We start from the raw sequence: 23,305 nt of genomic DNA, 5'->3' as shown, positions 1-23,305 counted from the left end.
GAGAGAGGAGAGGACTTTGTTTTTATTGTTTTGTTTTGTATATATTTTTGTAAAATAAAAATTGGAACCAATTTCATCAACCTGCTCTAAAATTGTGTGTTCTAATTTGTCCCAGGTACCTACTTGATTAGGGTTGTGGTTCTGGTAATACCAGTACCGAAAATCCCGGGAATACCGAACCATTTTTGGTACTGAACAAAAGCCAGTACCGGTATTTTCGGTACTATACAATTTTTTATGACAAATATGATAACTCTGCAGGGGGATCTGTTTCAAAATAACGGTCTGCAAGATAACGTTTAATTATATTGATTTGCCTTCTAGATAAATCGTTGAGATAACACCTTTGTGTGGGAATGAGATGGGGCCATCATCATAATAATTCTAGAAGTTAAAGTTTCATTAGCGACATTCTGATCGGTTTCCATTATTTACTGGGTGGCGCGTAATAAGACTATGGTCTAAGTCATGTATTTGGTTTACTCTTAAACCTTTATCTATAATAGAACGAACAGCGATTTAGTAGCTAACAGTTTTAGACTTGATGAACTGCTTCAAATGGGGCGATTTGTAATTATTGGTGATCGGTAAATTCAGCAAAACTCCATAGTTTACAGGAAAGCAAAGAGCCTGGATATGCGTTAGAGAATAGTAGGCCAAAACCAATTTTCAGAAAAGCAAGACAGGAAATGCGATTAACCTGCTTTGGATTTACTGCCATTCTCGCTTTGATTTACTGTTGTTAATAGGGTTTCATACATTTACCATCTGTTCAAGTCGACGAAAGTCGCACCACTTAGCAGTTATTGATTTCAAAGTGGCCTAGATTTCGAAATAAAAGACGGTGCCCTATACGAAAAATATCTTCTGTGAAATGTCTTGCCATTCCGGAGCAATTAAAAACAATAAACATGTTTCTTGATCAGCACAAATCAATCATCTGAGAATAAGATAATCAGTTTGAGCATTCAATTTCAATTTGAAGCTTTTTTCGATTTTTTAAAAAAATATTCGAGTACCGGTACTTTACCGGTACTGAGAGCTTCAGTACCGTCGTACCGGTTCTCGCCAAAAAGGGTCGGTACTGCGAACCCTATACTTGATGCTTTTTTACGGAAGAGTTCCACCTGAATTGCAACTTTTCAAGGAAGATCTGTCGCGTGCACCATAAGCAACTGTTTCAAAATAAAAGTGGAAAATTATTTATATTTTTCATATCAATAACCGTTCTACTAAAAAAGTAAAAAGTTACTTATGCATTTTAGCGTTAATATATATTTTCAGTTTGTTAGGAAACAAGACTTGAAATTTCAATATGCACTCGGAAAAAATATTTTTCTTCGCGGATCTCAGCAACGACTTCACGGCCCCTAGAGGTCCGCGGACCCTAGATTAGGAATCGCTGCTAAACCATTCTCACGGGCAAGTTATGTCCGGTAGGTGCGAGATGTAGGCGAGACCGGACAGATACACGGGGCACGTCGATTCAGTCAACATATCTTTTATTCAAAACCTTATAGGGACATGGATCCACGACTATCTGAACATTCAAATAGCTGCGAAAATATTCCCGAACATGCACGTCATTTTATTCGCTAGTTTCGTTTGCGTAAGCACTTCATACGATTTTCATTCCAAAATTTCAAAACCTTATAGGAACATGGATCCACGACTATCTGAACATTCAAATAGCTGCGAAAATATTCCCGAACATGCACGTCATTTTATTCGCTAGTTTCGTTTGCGTAAGCACTTCATACGATTTTCATTCCATATGAAAATCGTATGAAGTGCTTACGCAAACGAAACTAGCGAATAAAATGACGTGCATGTTCGGGAATATTTTCGCAGCTATTTGAATGTTCAGATAGTCGTGGATCCATGTTCCTATAAGGTTTTGAATAAAAGATATGTTGACTGAATCGACGTGCCCCGTGTATCAATCTGTCCGGTCTCGCCTACATCTCGCACCTACCGGACATAACTTGCTCGAGAGAATGGTTTAGCAGCGATTCCTAATCTAGGGTCCGTGGACCTCTAGGGGCCGTGAAGTCGTTGCTGAGATCCGCGAAGAAAAATATTTTTTCCGAGTGCATATTGAAATTTCAAGTCTTGTTTCCTAACAAACTGAAAATATATATTAACGCTAAAATGCATACTGTTGCCATTTGGCAACATACCGATTTATGTGATATAAAGCCTTAACAAAAGGTATATATCGTATCCAACTAGAGAAATGAGTACCAAAGAAAATAAGTTTCATGCATTTAAGGGTTAACAGCATACAAAATCGATGTTTAACCGTGGGGGTCCGCAGCAATTCAGGACGATTTCCAAGGGGTCCGTGCTACGAAAAAGGTTAAGAATAGGGTCTAAATAATAAAATAATTCAATGGTATGGTTTAATACTTACCGTTGTACTCCGCAAACGATATCATTAGGTTTGAAAACTAATGCATATGTGACTCCGTAGCACAACAAAATCCCACTTAAAAGCACATAACTTAACTCCCTTCCTGATGCTCGAACGATAGGTGTATCATTATTCCTAAAATATGTAAACGAACCGAATAATATTTATTTTCAATTATTTTCATATCAACAAAGATAAGTTTCATACTTTAAAAACACTCCAACCACAAAGAGAGTCATAATTATTCCCAGAGAACTGAACGACATTGCTCCTATAGCATATGGGGACTCGGGCTTCAAATAGTCTTCGGCTATGTGTTGACAATTTTCATGATATACGTCCGGTAACGTTCCTCGAGGACAGTTTATGCAGTGTGTCTCGTCTGTCGGGTTTTGAATCTGCAATAGAAGTTTATTCTGACTCACTGCAAAAAAGTATGTGTAAAGTGAAACAAATCTAAAAAAACCTGTTTTAATTCACCTAGTGGTGTAATTGTGCCTTTCTCATTTATCCAAACTGTGATTCAATAGCTGGTAATGTTCAATATAATTGAGGAAATGTCTATTAAATTCTTATTATACTTAGCACGTATCTCACAACTACCACGAAAGTCGAAGCTGACTCACTTTAAACAGAAAGTGTAATAATTAGGGTAAAGTGCCTATTTTCATCCTATTTGGGAGGGTGCCACACTAATTCATTAATTACTTCTACAATCAATGGAATACGTACAAATTTGCATCAACAGCTTTGTTTCGTTTTTAAGAACCAGATAATAACAAAAATGCCCTGAAAATGGATAAATGTTCGTGTTTGAACGCAACGAAAACTCGAATCGAGTGCCCCTCTTGAAATGCTTGGAGAATGGCTTTGGAATGGGAGTGGGAGACGGTTAGCAGAATGAGAGTGAAGGATGCGTCAGAAATGCTTCATTTTATTTCGGTATGCGATATGGATGATGAAAATGAGGGTGTGAGGGTAGTCCACGGGGGGGAGGTTATGAGGTAGTACGGTGTAAGGGTAAGAGGGGGAAGGCGATAAATATCTCTGAGAAAATTGGGTGAGTTTAAATGACACACACATAAGTACATGCATACACACACAGACATTTTCCGATCTCGATAAACTGAATCGAATGGTATATGACACTAGTCCCTCCGGGCCTTGTTGAAAAAGTCGATTTTTACAGTAATTGCATAGCCTTTCTTTATGTAAGAAAGGGCAAAAAATTTTGGAACCCTACATGTGCTAAAAAAATATTAGGTATGAAGGGGTAATTTTATTCATATTATTCATATTATTTGTCTTAGTAATGTAATATACTAGCTAATACCCATCGCGCGTTGCTGCGACTTTCAACGAATTAGGAGGAAAACACAACTTGTTCCCAAGCGCCATCTGGCGCGCAGATAATCCCCAATCAATAGCACACAAACACGCTCCACGACAAATACCTACTATGTATAAATTTTTACGGCAATCGGTTGAGCCGCTTGGGAGTTTTTAAATCATATATATACATATATATATATATATATATATATATATATATATATATATATATATATATATATATATATATATATATATATATATATATATATATATATATATATATATATATATATATATATATATATATATATATATATATATATATATATATATATATATATATATATATATATATATATATATATATATATCACACCTCTTTTTAATCTTTCCTTAGCCGACGATGTGAAGCTCTATCGCGTGATCGCTTCTTTGGAAGACAGTATGGCATTGCAAGAAGACATAAACGTTATGCTCGTTTGGTATAGCGATAATGGAATGCGCATTAAATGCAAAATGATATCGTTCACGCGTTGCGTTAGGCCCATTCGTCATCAATATATGATGGAATCGGTCGTACTCGCGAGTTTTTTCTATTTGCGATCTGGGTGCGACTGTCGACACTAAAATGAACTTCAAGGAACATGTGGCTATTACAACAGCCAAAGCTTTCTCTGCACTCGGATTTATTCGTCGACATGCTTCGGATTTCACTGATGTATATATATATATATATATATATATATATATATATATATATATATATATATATATATATATATATATATATATATATATATATATATATATATATATATATATATATATATATATATATATATATATATATATATATATATATATATATATATATATATATATATATATATATATATATATATATATATATATATATATATATATATATATATATATATATATATATATATATATATATATATATATATATATATATATATATATATATATATATATATATATATATATATATATATATATATATATATATATATATATATATATATATATAGTTTAATCATCAGATCCTATGGTTGAATCAGATTTTGATTGTTTTTGTATAGCTTTCAAACGGTTTACGATATCGCCTTGATGTCAATGGGAAAGTTATAGTTATAGGGCCTTACGAAAAACTAATTGTTGTCGATGGAGAAACGCGAATAATTTCTGAAAAGTTCGTAAGAAAACAAAATAATTGCGTTGTTAAAATAAATTAAAATATCTCGAGAACTACTACATTTCTAGAATTTTTTTGTTATATACTTTTGACTGCAAATGAATTATAAAAATTTGTCAAAAGTTGTTGTTAGTAAAACTTTTTTATTAAAAGCTTCACACTGCAAACACTGAAAAAGCTTCTTTTATGTCTTTAAAACGATAAACATTAGACCATTCACAATTTATGATGGGGTAACGCGAATAACTTTTAAAAAGGACATAATCACATGAATTAATTGTTTTTGAAGGAGCAAAATTACAAATATCTCGAAAACTATCGCATTTTGGAAGATATTTGTTAAATGCATTTTGATTTAAAATGATACTTAGAATTAAATTCTGTAATAAAATTACAGTTTTGTATGTCAATTAGTATGAAATTTAAAAACATGTATAAAGTTATTGTTAGAAAAACTTTTTTGCTGATAATTTCTCCATCATGAAATTACATTCAAAATGTTTCTTTTGTCTTTCGATTTTTGTTGACAAAATATAAAAAATTAGAAAAATGGGGTTTTTTGCAATTTGAATTTTTATCATAAATTTTTGTTCTTGTGAAAAATGACGCAACATTTTTTTCAGTCTATATTTTTTCAGACAGAAGTATTCATTACCTGTATTTCGTTCTCAGATAGTTTTACTGTATATAATAGTGTAATCGAACAAAAAATTGAAATTATTGCGCGTAGAAACGTCTACGCCCTTTTGAAAAAATGCTCTTGTATCAGAATATTGAAATTGCCAGAAAAAAATCATGGGGATTCATAAACCGAACACAAATGTAAAGTTTCGTTCGAATCGACGATGGTAATATTTTGCGGTCGGCCGGTTTCTCATGGAATATATGAACTGGGAAAAATTAACAATTATAAAATGATTAAAATAAACGAAATAAATAATATGAATAAAACAAAAAAAATGAATTAATAGGATAAATAATATGAGTAATAGGATAAAATTAACCCTTTCATACCTAATATTTTTCTAGCACTCCAAAACCGTATTTTTAAAGTGTCAGAGTAAAGAAACACGAAAAACCTGTTTTGATCTAGATAGATGCAAAATAAATCCAAAATTATAGCTGTTTGAAACCGTGGTTTCAAATAAATAATATGGTTCGAATAACAGGGTATGCAGAGGGTCAGTGATAAAATGAATAAAAATGATTTCTTATATTTTACTATTTTTTCTTTTTGTTTATTTTTAAACAATAAAATGATTTAGATGGAAAAAAGCTATTGAGGAATTCCACGAAGATCCGTCCGAAAATCTTTAAAATCGTGACCGACCATCTTAGATTCCAATGAAACTTTACACGTTTCACTGTCATGCAAGACTAAATATTTTCCACAGGTAATAAGATTATTTTGACTCTAGAGCAACTTTTCAAAAGGGCGTAAACGCTTCTACGTGTATGAATTTCAATTTTTTTTGTTCTATTGCTGTATTTTATACAGCAAAACTATCTGAGAACGAGTTACAGGGAATGAATACTTCTGTCTGAAAAAAATATACACTGAAAAAAATGTTGTGTCATTTTTCAAAAAACTAAAATTTATGATAAAAATTTAAATTGCGAAAAAATCCATTTTTATAATTTTTTTATATTTTGTTATCAAAACCTAAAGAGAAAAGAAACATTTTGAATGTGATTGCATGATGGAGAAAAAATCGGTAAAAAAGTTTTCCTAACAATAACTTCGTACATGTTTTTAAATTTCATACTAATAGACATACAAAATTGTAATTCTATTATAGAATATAATTCTAAGCACCATTTAAAATCAAAATGCATTTAACAAAAATCTTCCAAAATGCGATAGTTTTCGAGATATTTGAAATTTTGCTTCTTCAAAAACAATTAATTCGTGTAATTATGCTCTTTTTAAAAGTTATTCGCGTTACCCCATCAAAAAATGTCAAAAATTTAATGTTTATCGTTTTAAAGACGTAAAAGCAACCTTTTTAGTGTATTTGGATCCTGGAGAAGCTTTCAATAAAAAAGTTTTCCTAACAACAACTTTTGACATTTTTTTTATAATTCTTACTATTTGCAGTCAAAAATACAATTTTCTTTTTGAATATGATTCTAAACGCCATTTTAAATCGAAATGCTCTTAACAAAAATTTTCCAAAATGTAGTAGTTCTCGAGATATTTTAACTTTTGTTTTAACATCACAATTATTTTGTTTTATTACGACCTTTTCATAACTTCGTCGCGTTTCTCCATCAACAATAATAGGTTTTTCAAAAGGCACGTAAACTTTCCTGCAACTTTCTCTTTGACATCAAGGCGATATTGTGATACATTTGAAAGTTACATGAAAACAACCAACATATGATTCAGCTATATAGTTTAATCAACAGACCCTATGGTTGAAATATATTTTGGTTGCTTTCATGTAACTTTCAAATGGTTTACAATATCGCCTTGATGTCAAAGAGAAAGTTGCAGGAAAGTTTACGGGCCTTTTGAAAAACCTATTATTGTTGATGGAGAAACGCGACTAACTTATGAAAAGGTCGTAATAAAACAAAATAATTGTGTTGTTAAAACAAAAGTTAAAATATCTCGAGAACTACTACATTTTAGAAAATTTTTGTTAAGAGCATTTCGATTCAAAATGGCGTTTAGAATCATATTCAAAAAGAAAGTTGTATTTTTGACTGCAAATAGTAAGAATTATAAACAAATGTCAAAAGTTGAGAAACGCGAATAACTTCTGAAAAGGTCGTAAGAAAACAAAATAATTGTGTTGTTAAAAAAATTCAAAATATCTCGAGAACTACTACATTTCAGAATTTTTTTGTTATATACTTTTGACTGCAAATGAATTATAAAAATTTGTCAAAAGTTGTTGTTAGGAAAACTTTTTTATTAAAAGCTTCACACTGCAAACACTGAATAAGCTTCTTTTATGTCTTTAAAACGATAAACATTAGACCACTCACAATTTATGATGGGGTAACGCGAATAACTTTTAAAAATGACAAAATCACATGAATTAATTGTTTTTGTTGGAGCAAAATTACAAATATCTCGAAAACTATCGCATTTTGGAAGATATTTGTTAAATGCATTTTGATTTAAAATGATACTTAGAATTATATTCTGTTATAAAATTACAGTTTTGTATGTCAATTAGTATGAAATTTAAAAACATGTATAAAGTTATTGTCAGAAAAACTTTTTTGCTGATAATTTCTCCATCATGAAATTACATTCAAAATGTTTCTTTTGTCTTTCGATTTTTGTTGACAAAATATAAAAAATTAGAGAAATGGGTTTTTTTGCAATTTGAATTTTTATCATAAATTTTTGTTTTTGTGAAAAATGACGCAACATTTTTTTCAGTCTATATTTTTTCAGATAGAAGTATTCATTACTTGTATTTCGTTCTCAGATAGTTTTACTGTATAGAATAGTGTAATCGAACAAAAAATAGAAATTATTGCGCGTAGAAACGTCTACGCCCTTTTGAAAAAATGCTCTTGTATCAGAATATTGAAATTGCCAGAAAAAAATCATGGGGATTCATAAACCGAACACAAATGTAAAGTTTCGTTCTAATCGACGATGGTAATATTTTGCGGTCGGCCGGTTTCTCATGGAATATATGAACTGAGAAAAATTAACAATTATAAAATGATTAAAATAAATGAAATAAATAGTATGAATAAAACAAAAAAATGAATTATTAGGATAAATAATATGAATAACTAGCTAATACCCATCGCGCGTTGCTGCGACTACCAACGAAATATGAGGAAAACACAATTTGTTGTAAAGCGCCATCTGGCGAGCATATAATCTCCAGCCAATAGCACACAAACACGCTCCATGACAAATACCTACTATGTATGAATTTTGACGGCAATCGGTTAAGCCGTTTGGGAGTCCATTAATCACATACATACAAACATTGACTTTTATATATATATATATATATATATATATATATATATATATATATATATATATATATATATATATATATATATATATATATATATATATATATATATATATATATATATATATATATATATATATATATATATATAGATAGATAGATAGATAGGATAAAATAAACCCTTTCATGCCTAATATTTTTCTAGCACTCCAAAACCGTTTTTTTAAAGTGTCAGAGTAAAGAAACACGAAAAACCTGTTTTGATCAAGATAGATGCTTCTCTAACCCCAAAATTATAGCTGTTCGAAACCGTGGTTTCAAATAAATAATATGGTTCAAATAACAAGGTATGCAGAGGGTCAGTGATAAAATGAATAAAAATGATTTCTTATATTTTACCATTTTTTCATTTTGTTTATTTTTAAACAATAAAATGATTTAGATGGAAAAAAGCTAATGGAAAGTATTAGAATTAATAGAATGAATTAAGTTGTGTCTAATTCATGTTTTAGATAAACCCGAAAAATAATATAAATTTGCATAACACGAAAAAAGTGAATAAAACAAATTAAATGAATGATACGAATAAGATACATGACATAATAAACTGATCGGAATGCGTACAAAGAATGAAATGAATACAATAGATAAAATGAGGTTAAATAAACAAAATGAATCAAAAGAATGCTAAATGAAAAACCGATTTAATCCACCTATCAGTGAGATGAGACATTTCTTACACATATCACTGTTGTATTATTCATTAGCTTGCCGATCACACGCCAAATTTACAAGCAACTAGATGTGAGATGTGCACGAATAACGCTTCGAATAAACTGAATAAATTAAAGAAAAATAGTAAAACAAAACAAAATTTAAAATAAAAAAGTTATTCATAAAATGGATAGAATGATTAACATAAATCAAATTAATAAAATAAATAAATCAAATTAGCTCAAATTAAAATTAGACGATATTAAAACGTAATGAAATTAAGAGAGTAAATTAAATTGTTTCAGGATAACAAGCTATCATACAATAACATAAAGGACTGGCTAAACCGAATTGCTAAAATTAAGAAACTGAACAAAATATGTGAACTGGGAAAAACTAACCATTTAATAAAATGATTGAAATAAATAATATGAATAAAACCATAAAAAATTGGAATAATAAAATAAATAGGGTAAGGTGGGGCAAATCCGACCTAGTAAATGGTTTTGGCTGTAAAATGCTCATTTTACATCGGATCAAGTCGTTTTGATATACCAAATTAAAGGTTAGACTGCTAGAATGTATAGTATTTTATTCCAATCTTGGGAAAACTTTGAGATACAAGTGTTTTACGAAAACGTTCACTACCCAAATTATATGGATTTATCATTGAAAATAAATCAATGAATGTTATGTTATTGAATTGTAGCATGAAGAAAATGGAATTCAATGTCAATCTTGGAATGTCAAAATCACGAGCAATAGTACGTAAAGATATTCTCATTTTTCTCGGAGCAATTACTAGACGAATACTATATTCATCACGTTTTTGTATCTTTCGTTTGTAATTATGAACCATTGTGAAAAAATAATGAAAAATAACAATACAAATATATTCCAATTTTATAAATAATCATTTTCTTAGCACAAAAGCGGTCGGATTGACCCTACTATTTAGAGGTCGGATTTGCCCCACCGCGTAATTTTTCATTACGATGCGGTTAAAAAAAAAGATGAAAAAGTTGGACTAAATTCATCTATGCACTCTGTAGGCCTTTAATCAAAGAATTTAAATCCACTTACACTTTTTATGCTTTCACTTTAACAATAAGAAATATCCTGTAGTCAATGATACACAAAAATCAAATCAAAAGTTGTAAAAACAACAATAAGGTTTGAGCATCTCAATGTAGACTAATAAAATGCTGTCATACCACCATTATAATTATTACTCTAATATGAATAATATGGATTAAATTAACTCTTTCATACCTAATTATTTTATATAGGGTTCCAAAACCGTTTTTCTTAAATGTGTTAGTGTAAAGAAACACGAAAAACCTGTTTTGATCAAGATAGATGCTTCTCTAGCAGTGTTAGAAGCAGCTGAATTTTTACATACTAATCCTTAATACACATCTCCTGCAAAGATTTCAATAGTTTGGGCAGAAAAGGTAGCCGAAAGCAGTCCAAATTAATAAGATTTATCAGTTTTCAAAAATATTTGAAGAAAACGAAGATATATCAAAATATAATTTTTCACCGATAACTGAAAATGTCTTTGGCAGCACTGCTCTAGTGAAATCCAATCAAAGCAATTGCAATAACTTGAGTTCTACGGATCTTTCTTGTAACTATTAGCGCTCAAATAAACGGTTATTTGTTTTACTTTTTGTGAAGAAATCTTGTCCAAGCCCAAAATTATACTGCCCATGAACGCATATTTGTCCCATTTTCTATATTTATGGTACTGAATTGCGAGCATGGATAGTAAAGCTATTTGAAAATATTGTTCATAAATAACAGGATAAACAGAGAGTTGATATAATCGATAAAATGAATGGAATGAATAATATAAACAAAATAAAGAATTTTTATCACAATAAAAATATTTTCTGTCTTTTTATCATTTTTTCATTTTGTTTGTTTTTAAGCAGTTAAATTATTAAAATGAGAAAATCAGCGATATTAAAAAGTAATAGAATTAATAGAAGAAATTATATTGTATCTAATTAATGTTCTAGATGAAATGAATAAAGTGAATGGCTGAACAAAATTAGTCAGATTATTAAAATGAATAAAAGTGTGAACCGGAAAAATATCAGAAAAAAATATTAGAAAAAAGTGAATAAAATATATTAAATGAATAATTCGAATAAGATACATAAGATAATAAACTGATCGGAATGCATACAAAGAATTAAATGAATACAATAGATAAAATTAGGTCACATAAACAAAATAAATAAAAACAATGCTAAATGAAAAAAAATCTTGAAAATATTTATATATATTTATTATTAGTCAAATATTTAAAATGCAAAAATAAACCAAACGAATATAATACATTAAAGGAATGAGCTGGAAAAAATGAGAATACATAATAATATTTTAAGAAAGTTGTTGAAATGAAGTAAATGAATAAAACGAATTTCACGAATTCCAAAACCATTGTTTCAGTATATTCTGAAATGTTTGTGAAAATCCCATTGCAAAGAGCACGTTTTCGTTCTTCTTTTCTTGACGGAATTTTTAGGATTATGTGGTGTTTCTGTTTTATTGATGGTCCTTAATTAGTCATCAGAAAATCTAGAAATCAGGAATTTGTTTTGGAATTAAAAGATATCTTTTTGGTTACAGACATCTGAAAAATGATTTTGTATAGAATGGAAATTTTCAGGTCCAGTATTTTAACGCGTAATTAGAAATAGTAAACTGAGAAAAGGCCACCTGTAAATAGTATTCATTCGCATTGAAATATCTAGAAAAGGGTGTCAAGTGTCCAGGCTATGTTGTCAATTATATTATTGTCGATGGCATAAAACTCGTACATGCAGTCGATTACAATGCAGTCTTTTTCCACCCATCCTTATTACTTGCGAATTGTTTCGTTCGGAACTCTCGTTCTGGAGATGTCGGTTAATGAGTCCTATACAAAGCAATACCATTGCAAAGAAATGGTTCAAACTACCAGAATAAGTACTTAAATTCATCGAAAAGCCAGTTAGTATTAAAAGTGCCCCTGGACTGCTTTGAGACACGAACATTTTTGAAATTACATGTCGTATTTTTTCGCAAATAAATATGCTTTTAGTCACATTGATCATGAAAAATGTATATTGGGGTTTACAGTACAACTCAGTGTCAGTTGTGAGGAATGGTAAATGATGGTTGGAGCTGTGACATTATTTTTGTTTATGGTGCGAAATTTTGATTCCTTAAATCTTTATTTTCAATAATTATTTTCACTACAATTTGGTTATTCCAAAATACAGTTGCTCTTGGTAATGCTACGAGTATAATATGAATATGAATTATATTAGAAATCTATTTTCTCACTACTAGGAGGATTACTTGATGTATTCATATAACATCCAACGTTTATCTCACGAGTGAACGCATTGCTCAATCCAAGGGTAAATTCATCAACTCTGGACAAAGCGTAGTTGGTAAATCGATTGCCTTGTACGCAGCGCACCTGGGTTCGAGTCCCGACCCCGCACATAGGGTTAGAAATTTTTCATAAGAGATTTTTCTAACCCGAAGAGGCGAATGACCTTAAACTTAAAACCTCTATAATCGAAATTAAAAAACTCTGGAAAAATTTGCACATTTAAGTGAATTTACACATTATTTTGTCTTTGAAATGAGCTTGCTTATGCATTTTTGAGAAATAGGTAATTGATTATTAAGTAAATTCACAAAATGTTTTCGGAATCAAAATCCTTGAATCACGCAGATGTATTTGCATACCCGGATATTCAAAATCGGTTTAGGTTTGACCCTAAAAAACCAGTAAAGCAATACTTTGTATGGAACGGTCTCATTTTTAGTTAGTGGAAATTGGTAAGCGAAGAATGAAAATACAAAATGTTTAATATCTCCGCCGCTCGTAAACGGATTTTGACAATCTACACCTTGCTAGAAAGGTATTTTCATAAGCTTTTTTTTTTGTTTATTTCACGCGATGTAGTTGCCTTGGTCGAATGTTATTTGCTTAAAACCAGCCCTGTTTTGACAAAATTACCCATATCTCAGAAAGTAAACAATATATCGAAAAACAAATGGGAGCGTTAGGCCTTTTATTTGAAACTAGTATCATTAAGATCGGTTCAGCCATTGCTGAGATAATTACATGACATTTTGTACATACATACATACACACATACACACACACATACAGACATTGTCTCAATTTGTCGAGCTGAGTCGATTGGTATATGAAACTCGGCCCTCCGGGCCTCGGAAAAAGTTTTCTAAGTTTGAGCAAATCCTATACATTTCTTTTGCAAGAAATGTAAAAAATTCTGAAATGTTGTAGTTCTCGAGATATTTTAAATTATTTTTAACAACACAATTATTTTGTTTTCTTATGACCTTTTCAGAAGTTATTCGCGTTTCTCCATCGACAACAATTAGTTTTTCGTATGGCCCATAACATTTCCTATAACTTTCCCATTGACATCAAGGCGATATTGTAAACCGTTTGAAAGCTATACAAAAACAATCAAAATCTGATTCAACCATAGGATCTGATGATTAAACTATATATATATTGTAACCCGCCAGGGTAACAATTGAGCACTGGGTGGAATATACCCTTTCGTGCGTACTCACTCCGTAGAGTGTATTGTTTACGAAAATTTATGCTCACCGCTGTTTTATACCGTTCACACTAAAGTTGTAAATTTTTGTTCATTTTCTCGTTTGTGAACGGTTTTGTTTGTGCAGATAGGTGTAGTAATTTTTGTTGAACATTTGTATATAAGAAACATAGGGTTTAGGTAGGTCTCCGCTCTCCTCTCGCTGTAAAAGTGATTGCTAACTATGCTGTACCATGGCAATGACAGCTATGCGGCGGTGTGTTTTTTGGTGGTTGTTTGGTGGAGTGAAAAAGGCGGCCATCGAGAGAAGGCAGTTAGTTTCGGACCACGTTGCAGTTCGGTTTGTTTTCGGTAGTGAACGGTTTGTTGTTGGAAAGTCCAACCCGCCAAATAACGCGTGTGTGCGGAAGTAAATTCCCGCAAAAGTACCGGCTCGTGGTTCGAGAACTCTGGTCTGGTGTCGGGTCGCCGATTAGGGAAGCTAAGCGTTAAGGAGCCACTCTCTTCCCCGGCTAACCATAAAGGACCCAGAAGACGCCTTTCCGCTCTCGCTGTGAAGGATCAGCCGAACGAGCCTAGCTCTCCTTCACAGCTAAACGTCAAGGAAAGCGAAGCAGGGTGGCCAAAGGTGTTCCCTGGGAAGTACACTGCGGTGATTTCTGGGATCTCTCGCGGGGAGCGAGTAGATCCGGCGATAATTCGCCATCGTCGCTAGGGAGGTTCCAACAAAGGAGCTAAGCTCACCTCCCTAGCTAATTGTCAAGGACCGCTGCCGGAGCAGTCAACTCAAATCGGGAGAACTCGGCCGTTGCTGTCCCGGCCGGTCAGACGAGACCACCCGCCTTTCCGCCCAGCAGTAGCAGATTAGCAGCAGCAATAGTGGAGAGAGTTGGAGGAAATAAACACGGTAAAATTAAATTTATTTGTTTTTGAAACGAAAATCCGAAATTCTGTAGAAGCACCTAGGCCGCCCTGAAAAGAAGGGTTCGCCGGGCAAACAAGAACCCGAGTAGTGGGCAAACCCATACTTACATTTGGCGCACAGCGCAAAACACACTGAAAAAAATATTTTCCTATTTTGGAAAATATTTTTTTCTTCCGGAGTGTGGGGTGCTTCTACTAAATCTAGGATTTTCGTAGAACAGTCGGTGAGGTTTCTTCCGCAATATTGTTCCGCGGTCGTATTATTTATTTATTTACATTTTTGGTATCATTTTTTGATTTTTGCATTTTCCTTTTTTTGTCCGAATTTGTGGATTGCGTTGTTTGTGTTTGGTCTGCCGGACGAGTAGTTTGAAGGTTGTTGTCATTTATTCGGTTGCGGTGGCCAATTGCCTTGAATTCTCAATCCGATTTGAGACATTTTTGGAGCAGCTTGATTTCCTGAAATTTTAAGGGAATCTTTAGTGGGCGAAAAATTGAAATTAATACTGTGTCAGTACTTACATGCTTTGTGTCTTGGTGATTTCTTCCAATATAGCGCGAGTTATGATAGCGTTGGAGAAATTCAATCAAGCGTGTGTGTTCATGCGCGTCGATCATTTGCATTTCGATGAGCTGGATTTTGAGTTGATATCTCGAAGCATTTTTATCTCTCCTGATTCGGATCTTTCGGGTGTCCAACGGCAGCGGCGTCTTCGGGGAATTTTGTCGCATGAGCGGTCGAGGGAATTAGTTCGTAATTTCCGGGGTGATGTGGGTGCAGAAAAGGAGATCTGCCTTGGTAAATTACTAACAATCAAGGAAGATCTCCAGTACCGGTGCCCAAACAAGGAGATTTACCGAACACGGTTGCTTCATTTGGGGTTTAGGCTCCAGGCTATCCGAAATTATGCGGCAGGGGAGGTCAATCAGGAAATTTCAGGGTTGCTGGAGGAAGTTCTAGCAGTTTATGCCAGTCATTTTAATGACGAACAGGCAGCACTTCCTCCCGACAACCAAGAAGGGGAGGATGGAGAAATTTTGGGAGATTTGCTGAGTACAGACGTACCTGCAATTCCACAGGTATCCAATCCTTCCGATAACGAAAGATCTCTTTCCAAACAGCTCGTAGGAGACGACCTGTTGCGTGTCTTGTGCGAGATGAGGGACGAGATTCGACAATTACGACAGCAATCTGATGATAATAGAGCCCTAGCATCTCAGGGGTCTGATGCTTTTTCAAAAGCTACTGAAATGCTAATGGGTGAGACTGCTTCACTGACAACAATTTCGTCAGTTTTGAGAAAGACGGTTCAAGAAGTTGTCTCACTTCGTGAATCCGTCAATGAACTTCGGGCACTAGTGCATCAGAAGGAAAGTGCTCCCGAGATGGATCTGCAGATCGATCTGGAAGATTTGCGTTTGATGGACGTACCCGAGTCATTTGATGAACCAGAGATTCCTCGCCCAACACTGGCGCCCAGTCCCGATCAATTTGTGTTGAAGCGAGGATTCTCGGGTCAACAAAATATATGTCCATCACTTCCAATCGAGAAACCGAAACAGAATACCGGATTCACAGCCCCGTACCAAACTCAGAACCAGCCTCACGTTCCTGAATGGACCGAACAGCGGACGGGACCATCCTATCCGAACTTTTCAATATCTACCAACGCGGGAAACGGATCGATGGCAGCCCCAAGGAATTACTCGCGAAACCCGCAACGCGTCGCTGATTGGAAAACTCGGAAGTATGCTGGAACTGATGAAGGAACTGGACTAAATGAATTCTTGGACACCGTAGCGAGTTACGCTGCGTGTGAACAAATGTGCGAAGACGAACTTTTCAATTCTGCGATGCATTTGTTCACTGGCAATGCTTTGACCTGGTATCAGGCTATGCGTGCGCAAAACCGGTTGTTTAACTGGAACCATCTTGTATGCGAGCTCAAGGTAAATTTTGTACATCCTGAACTTGATGCTACGCTCAAGATGAAGGCTCTCCAGCGCCGGCAGATGCGTAACGAATCTTGCCAGGAATATTTCCTGGAAATGGAAAAAATATTTCGTGCTATGACGGTTCCAATGGCACCGAGCGAAAAACTCGACGTGCTCAAGCGGAACCTGAAAGCCGATTATAAACAAATGCTAATCCTCAGGCCAGTGAACTCGCTCTCAGAATTGATGAGTCTTGGTAAATCGATCGACGCCTCCAAGACGCCGATTTATCAGAAAGTTTTCGGTTCTTCTCGGGAAGTTGCTGCTTATTCTGATAATCCACCTCAAAACAAACAAAAACAAAATCAGCAAAACCAAAAGGGAGGTGGACAGAATAACGGCAACGCAAAATCCAAAACGTTTTGGAACAAAAATGCCAAACCGGCAGGTCTTGATTCAAGTAAGCCTCCTGACAACCAGAGAAAGAAACAGCAAGGGAATCAGGATGCCAAGAATCTCGAGGGAAACAATCAAAAACCGATCGAACCACCGCAGAAACCTATAATGTGTCTGGAGTATTTGGTGGAAAAGCATCGTCCTCCCGTGCTCGGCGTCTGCTATAATTGTGGAGACAAAGGACATGAATTTGAGGAATGCCGGAAACCAAAGCGGGTCTTCTGCATCGTGTGTAGTTTTAAAGGATTTGATGTTTCTCGTTGCCCTTACTGCCTAAAAAACGGGATCAGAACCAACTGAAGTCGCAGTTGGCAGTAAAGCAGCGCTCCAAAGAATAACTCATTTTTAATCCCCAGATTTATGACAGTTTTCGACCGGCTCGCGATGAGGACTATGATAATTCGTTGTCTGTCGAAACCATCGTCCTTGACGACCCGTTCGATAACCGTCCATATGCAATTGTCGCAGTGGCAAATCTTTCAAAGCCTTGCTCGACAGTGGTAGTAACGCCACGATTATGACTAAAAAGCTATACCGAAAGTTTTCGAAAAGTCCCTTGAACGACCATTCGAACTACGTTCTGAAAATGGTCAATCCTTACCAATCATTGGACAAGCGTATCTCCCGTATACTTTTCAAAATTTGACAAAGGTCTTATGCACTCTTGTAGTAGAGCATCTGACCGTCAACTCCATTCTAGGTATGGACTTTTGGCGCGTCTTTGGGATTTCTCCTGAGATACAAAACTGTGCTCTGTTGAACTCAGGTCAGGAATCGGAAGACGACGAAGAAGATGAAGTACCGCGTGAGTCGATACTCACTTCGGAACTGTTAGCGCGCGTAGAAGAAGTAAAGAAGTGTTTCCAGGCAGTAGAGCCCGGAAAGCTAAGCCCAACCTCATTCACAGAGCACAGGATTGTCATCAAAGATGAATTCCAAGGTGCGCCACCCGTTTGCCGATATCCTTATCACATGAGCCCAAAGAAACTGTCTAAGGTCTGGGAAGAAGTTGACCGATGGCGGTCTATGGAAATTATCGAGGAGTCTGATTCGGATTGGTCGCTTCGAAACCAGACGACTCAATCCGCCTTTGTCTAGACGCTAGGCCTCTCAATGAGCGTACTGTACGGGATGCATACCCTCTGCCCCACCCTGGGCGAATATTGGGCGGCTTACCCAAGGCGAAGTACCTGTCTACCATAGACTTGAAGGAGGCCTTTCTCCAGGTACCCCTGGCTAAGGATAGTCGCAAATATACCGCTTTCAGTGTTCCCGGCAGGGGTATGTTCCAATTTACCCGTCTACCATTTGGTCTCGTCAACAGCCCCGCTACTCTGGCGCGACTGATGGACCAGGTTCTAGGACGAGGTAAATGGGAACCTTACGTTTTCGTCTACCTAGATGACATCATCGTCGTAAGCGAAACGTTCGAGCATCACATACAGTTGCTCAAAGCAGTGGCCGATTGTCTAGCAAGAGCCAACCTAACCATCAATTTGGAAAAATCCCGTTTTGGAGTCCCCGAACTTAAGTTTCTTGGTTATTTGTTGAATCGGGACGGACTCAAGGTCAATCCTGACAAAATTCAACCGATTCTCGACTACGAGAGACCGGTTACCGTGACGAAACTTCGTCGTTTCCTCGGTATGTGCGGTTATTACCGCCGCTTCATTGATCGGTTCAGTGAGGTCACTGCTCCCTTGACCGATCTGCTTAAAACGAAAACCAAGAGCTTAGTTTGGAGCTCCGAGGCAGAACTCGCGTTCCTTAAAATTAAGGAACTTCTAGTCACTCCTCCAGTTTTAGTCCCACCAGACTTCTCCAAAGAGTTCATCCTTCAGACAGACGCTAGCGACGTAGCAGTCGCTGCTGTTCTGGTACAGGAGTATCCCGAGGGTGAGAAAGTAGTTGCTTACTTTTCGCACAAACTGACCACTCCCCAAAGGAACTATCATGCAACTGAGAAGGAAGGTCTGACGGTAATAATGGCGGTTGAACACTTCCGAGGTAACTTGGAAGGTTATCATTTTCGACTGGTCACTGATTCGTCAGCGATTACATAGATACTGAAGACTAAATGGAAAACCAGTTCACGTTTGAGTCGTTGGAGTTTAGAATTGCAACTCTACGACATGTCTATTGAGCACCGGAAAGGCAAGGACAATGTCGTTCCTGATGCGTTATCCCGGGCCGTAGCAGCCGTTTCAGCTTTGTCCACCTCAGACTGGTACTGTTCCATGAAGTCCAAAGTTATCCAAAATCCTGACGATTATGCAGACTTCAAAGTAGAAAATGATCAACTTTTCAAGTATGTAAACTCGAAAGTTGTTCCGTGCGACTCGCGGTTCAATTGGAAACTCGTCCCAGCACACGAGTTCCGTCAAGATTTGATCCAACGTACCCACGAAAATTTGCTTCACGTGGGATACGATAAAACGATCCACGAAGTACAGTTGCGATATTACTGGCCTCGTATGGGATCGGAAGTACGAAAGTTTATTCGAGAATGTGGGACGTGCAAGGAAATCAAAGCTCCTTTCGTCCCAGTCCAGCCCGAAATGGGTCAGTCGCGTGCGACTAATGCACCATGGCGAATGGTTTCTGTGGACTATATTGGTCCTCTTCCAAAAAGCAAACGTGGCAATCAACACTTGCTTGTCGTCCTCGACGTCTTCAGCAAGTACGTTATGTTAACCCCCGTTCGCAAAATCGCTAGTACATCACTCTGTACGATACTACGCGAACAGTGGTTCAATCGCCATGGTAGCCCGGAAATTCTGCTAAGCGACAATGCCTCCACTTTCACCTCGAAGGAGTTCAGTCAATTCATAAAAGAAACCAACGTCAAACATTGGTTGAACTCCCGCTATCATTCGCAGGCTAACCCAGTGGAGCGAAAAAATCGCTCGATAAACACCGCAATCCGGGCATATCTCGAACCGAGCAGCGCAATTGGGATATCCACATTACCGATGTGGAGCGCATCCTAAATACTACCATTCATTCCTCCACTGGGTTTAGTCCTCATTTCATTATACACGGGTGTGAAATGGCATCTGCCGATGACTTCAGTAGGATTTCCGGTGAGGGTGACCTAGAAACAAGACACCGAATGGTTTCTGTTAGACAAAATCAGGGAGATTGTGGTCAAGAATTTGGCAAAGGCTAGCGAGGGCATTTGACATCAGTACAACTTGCGTCATCGAAAGTTCTCCAAACCTTTTGAAACGGGACAAATGATGTACCGTCGAAACATGAAGTTGTCGAATGCACTCGAGTCTTACAATGCTAAACTTGGACCACAATACTTACCGGCAAAAATTATCACCAAAAGGGGTGTATCCTCCTACGAGCTGGAGGATTTAGCAGGTAAAAATCTCGGAGTTTGGCCAGCAAATCTCCTTAAACCAGCATAAAAACTTTTCCGTGCCGTCTGTGGACTGACGGTATGCTTTTATATGGATTACTCACTTGGGAGTTTTCCAAAAGCAGCCGCCAGTTCCCGACGGCTACAACACGGACTTTGGTCCGAATAAAAAAACAATAAACATTTCTCCGTCTTCTCTATTTTTATTGTGGGAGACCATCTCTGCCGCGGGAAGCTTCTTCATTAGCTTCATGCACTTATTTTGAGCCACACTCGCGCAGTGTGGTAAACAAACACTCGCACGAAATATATGCTCCGGCCCCGGTGACGACTACGGTAGGGTAGAATAATCCATTAAAAAAACCACTAATCTTATACCGTGCCGTTCTCCCGGGCACCGAACGCATCTAAATACACTACCTGCCGTGTTCGGCAAACAAAAACAAAATTCTTTAGCGCCCCACTTACGCAGTGAGGTAATCAAATTATCTCACTTAATGTATGGTCGGGGACCCGTCTTGGCCACGGAAGGATAGAATTATCCACTTTAATAAACACAAATGTTACACCATGGTCCCCGAATGCAACAAAAACACTTCGCCGTGTTCGGCAACCTAATTTTTTTTCAAAATCCCTCTTCGTAGGGAACACTCGCACCTAGGGGTGCACTAAATTATATAATTTCACCTTGTTTGGGGCACCAGAACGTTAATAACAAGCATATTCACCTATCCCTTCGATAGGGACACAAAAAAAACTCGCGCGGCTAATTCCCGACCGTAATAAATACCGAACACTCGCGAAAACGAATAAAAGCCGCGGAATACGAATTGCAGACACGATTGCGCGATCCGTTTTATTTGTTTTGATGATGACTCATTCATCAATTCAGATGGGTGCTATCATCATTTTTGACATTTTCCCCGATTTTCGCATCAATGCTCTGCAACATTCAGGTGTAGCCCGATTCGGATCAGGATGGTATGGGTGTTAGAGGGATGTGGGTTAAAAAGCGCCACGCATCTTCGATCTCGAATCGAATAATAAAATTTTATTTCGCATAATTTTGGGTTTGTGGCTAAACCTGGGGTGGTTCGTTTGATTCTTATGCTTATGCTTATGCTTATGCTTATGCTAAACCTGGGGTGGTTCGTTTGATTCCAGCGGGAATCATTTGGATCTGTTTAAATTATGCGAAAGACATTATTTGGTCCCTCTCAAACGTTTCTTTTGCCATGTACGAAGCGTTTTGAGGCGAAAAGGGACGAATATACAAACATTTTGTCCGGAATGTCTGCGAGTGGGAAAAATGATGACGTGTTAAGTTGGGTTACCAACCGTCCTTATTTTAAAGGACATGTCCTTATTTTCGAGGTTTTTGGAAAGCGTCCTTATTTTACTTCAAATGTCCTTAATTTTAGTCTCAAACCTTGGCATATACAGGGTGGTTCAACATGAAGTTTTTAACAGGGCTTTTTCTAGTAGGTAACGGGTACTAACTGCAAACTGTCATGCTATTGTAGTTTAGTATTGTTTGCCATTTCATAATGGAACGACTTACACTGGCTCACCATCTTCAAATTATTCAACTATATTACGAAAATCAGCGATCTGTGGGAAATAAGTTTAATACACTCCGACCATAATATGGTCGACATAATCGGCCAACTGATTCAACTATTCGCCATACAACCAAAAAGTAAGCGTTGTAGTTCTCGTTATTGGATGATTACCCGAGCAAATACTCATGGGTTCAAATACCACATAGCCCCTTGAAAAGACCTTAAACATGGTCCGTGCCAAAATTCACAACCATCAAGACACCATAAAATGGTCTCAATAACCAATAAATACACCAACCTATGGTATTTTATATGGGATCTACCGGACCATGGTGATGGTATTTTCAAGGGTTGAACCCATTTCAAACACCCATGCCAAACCCCATGAGCATGGGTGTATTATGGGCTTTTCGTTTGCTCGGGTAGCGAACAAATCGACCACATCCAGCACGCAGTGAAGAAAACATAGCGGCGGTGACATTCCCAAGCATTGGAAATCAACATTACTCGAGTAATTAGCCAGATACCACTTGAAATGCTCGAATCCGTCATCAAAAATTGGACCAGTTGAATGGACTACCTAAAGCGCCAACATGGTCAACATTTAAAAGAAATTGTTTTCAAACAATTACTGGCAAAAAATGTTCTTTCGATTGACAAATAAACAATTCGCGATTTACTCCATTTTTCAATTTTTTCACAACAATAAAAAAATATCATGACGAATCACCCTGAATTAAATTATTCAGATCAACTTTATTCCAAGAGAATTAATTTCAATTCCTTTCAGCGATTTTTTTTGTTAATGCATACTCTCTACGAC

The 23,305-nt window shown here is 36.0% G+C and overlaps 1 protein-coding gene across 21 annotated transcripts in view; it reads right to left on the bottom strand.

The window, feature by feature from the left end:
• The window catches only part of LOC131691078 (metabotropic glutamate receptor 8), a 1,433,400-nt gene that overhangs the window by 520,318 nt on the left and 889,777 nt on the right, over positions 1–23,305 (bottom strand). For 16 of the 21 annotated variants that reach the window (XR_009305687.1, XR_009305689.1, XR_009305688.1 and 13 more), the window contains 2 exons: positions 2,621–2,811; positions 2,414–2,548 (listed from right to left, as the gene is read on the bottom strand). Coding sequence is in view for 17 of the 21 variants with exons in the window: in XM_058977259.1 (XP_058833242.1) it covers positions 2,414–2,548; positions 2,621–2,811 (326 nt within the window). In the remaining 4 variants the exon portion in view is untranslated. Of the gene's footprint in view, positions 1–2,244; positions 2,348–2,413; positions 2,549–2,620; positions 2,812–23,305 lie in introns of all 21 variants that reach the window. The other 5 variants (XR_009305690.1, XM_058977256.1, XM_058977264.1 and 2 more) reach the window with 2 other exon arrangements.

Source organism: Topomyia yanbarensis, chromosome 3, assembly GCF_030247195.1.
Source record: "Topomyia yanbarensis strain Yona2022 chromosome 3, ASM3024719v1, whole genome shotgun sequence".
Lineage (NCBI taxonomy): Eukaryota > Metazoa > Arthropoda > Insecta > Diptera > Culicidae > Topomyia > Topomyia yanbarensis.
This window is presented reverse-complemented; position numbering and strand designations above follow the sequence as displayed.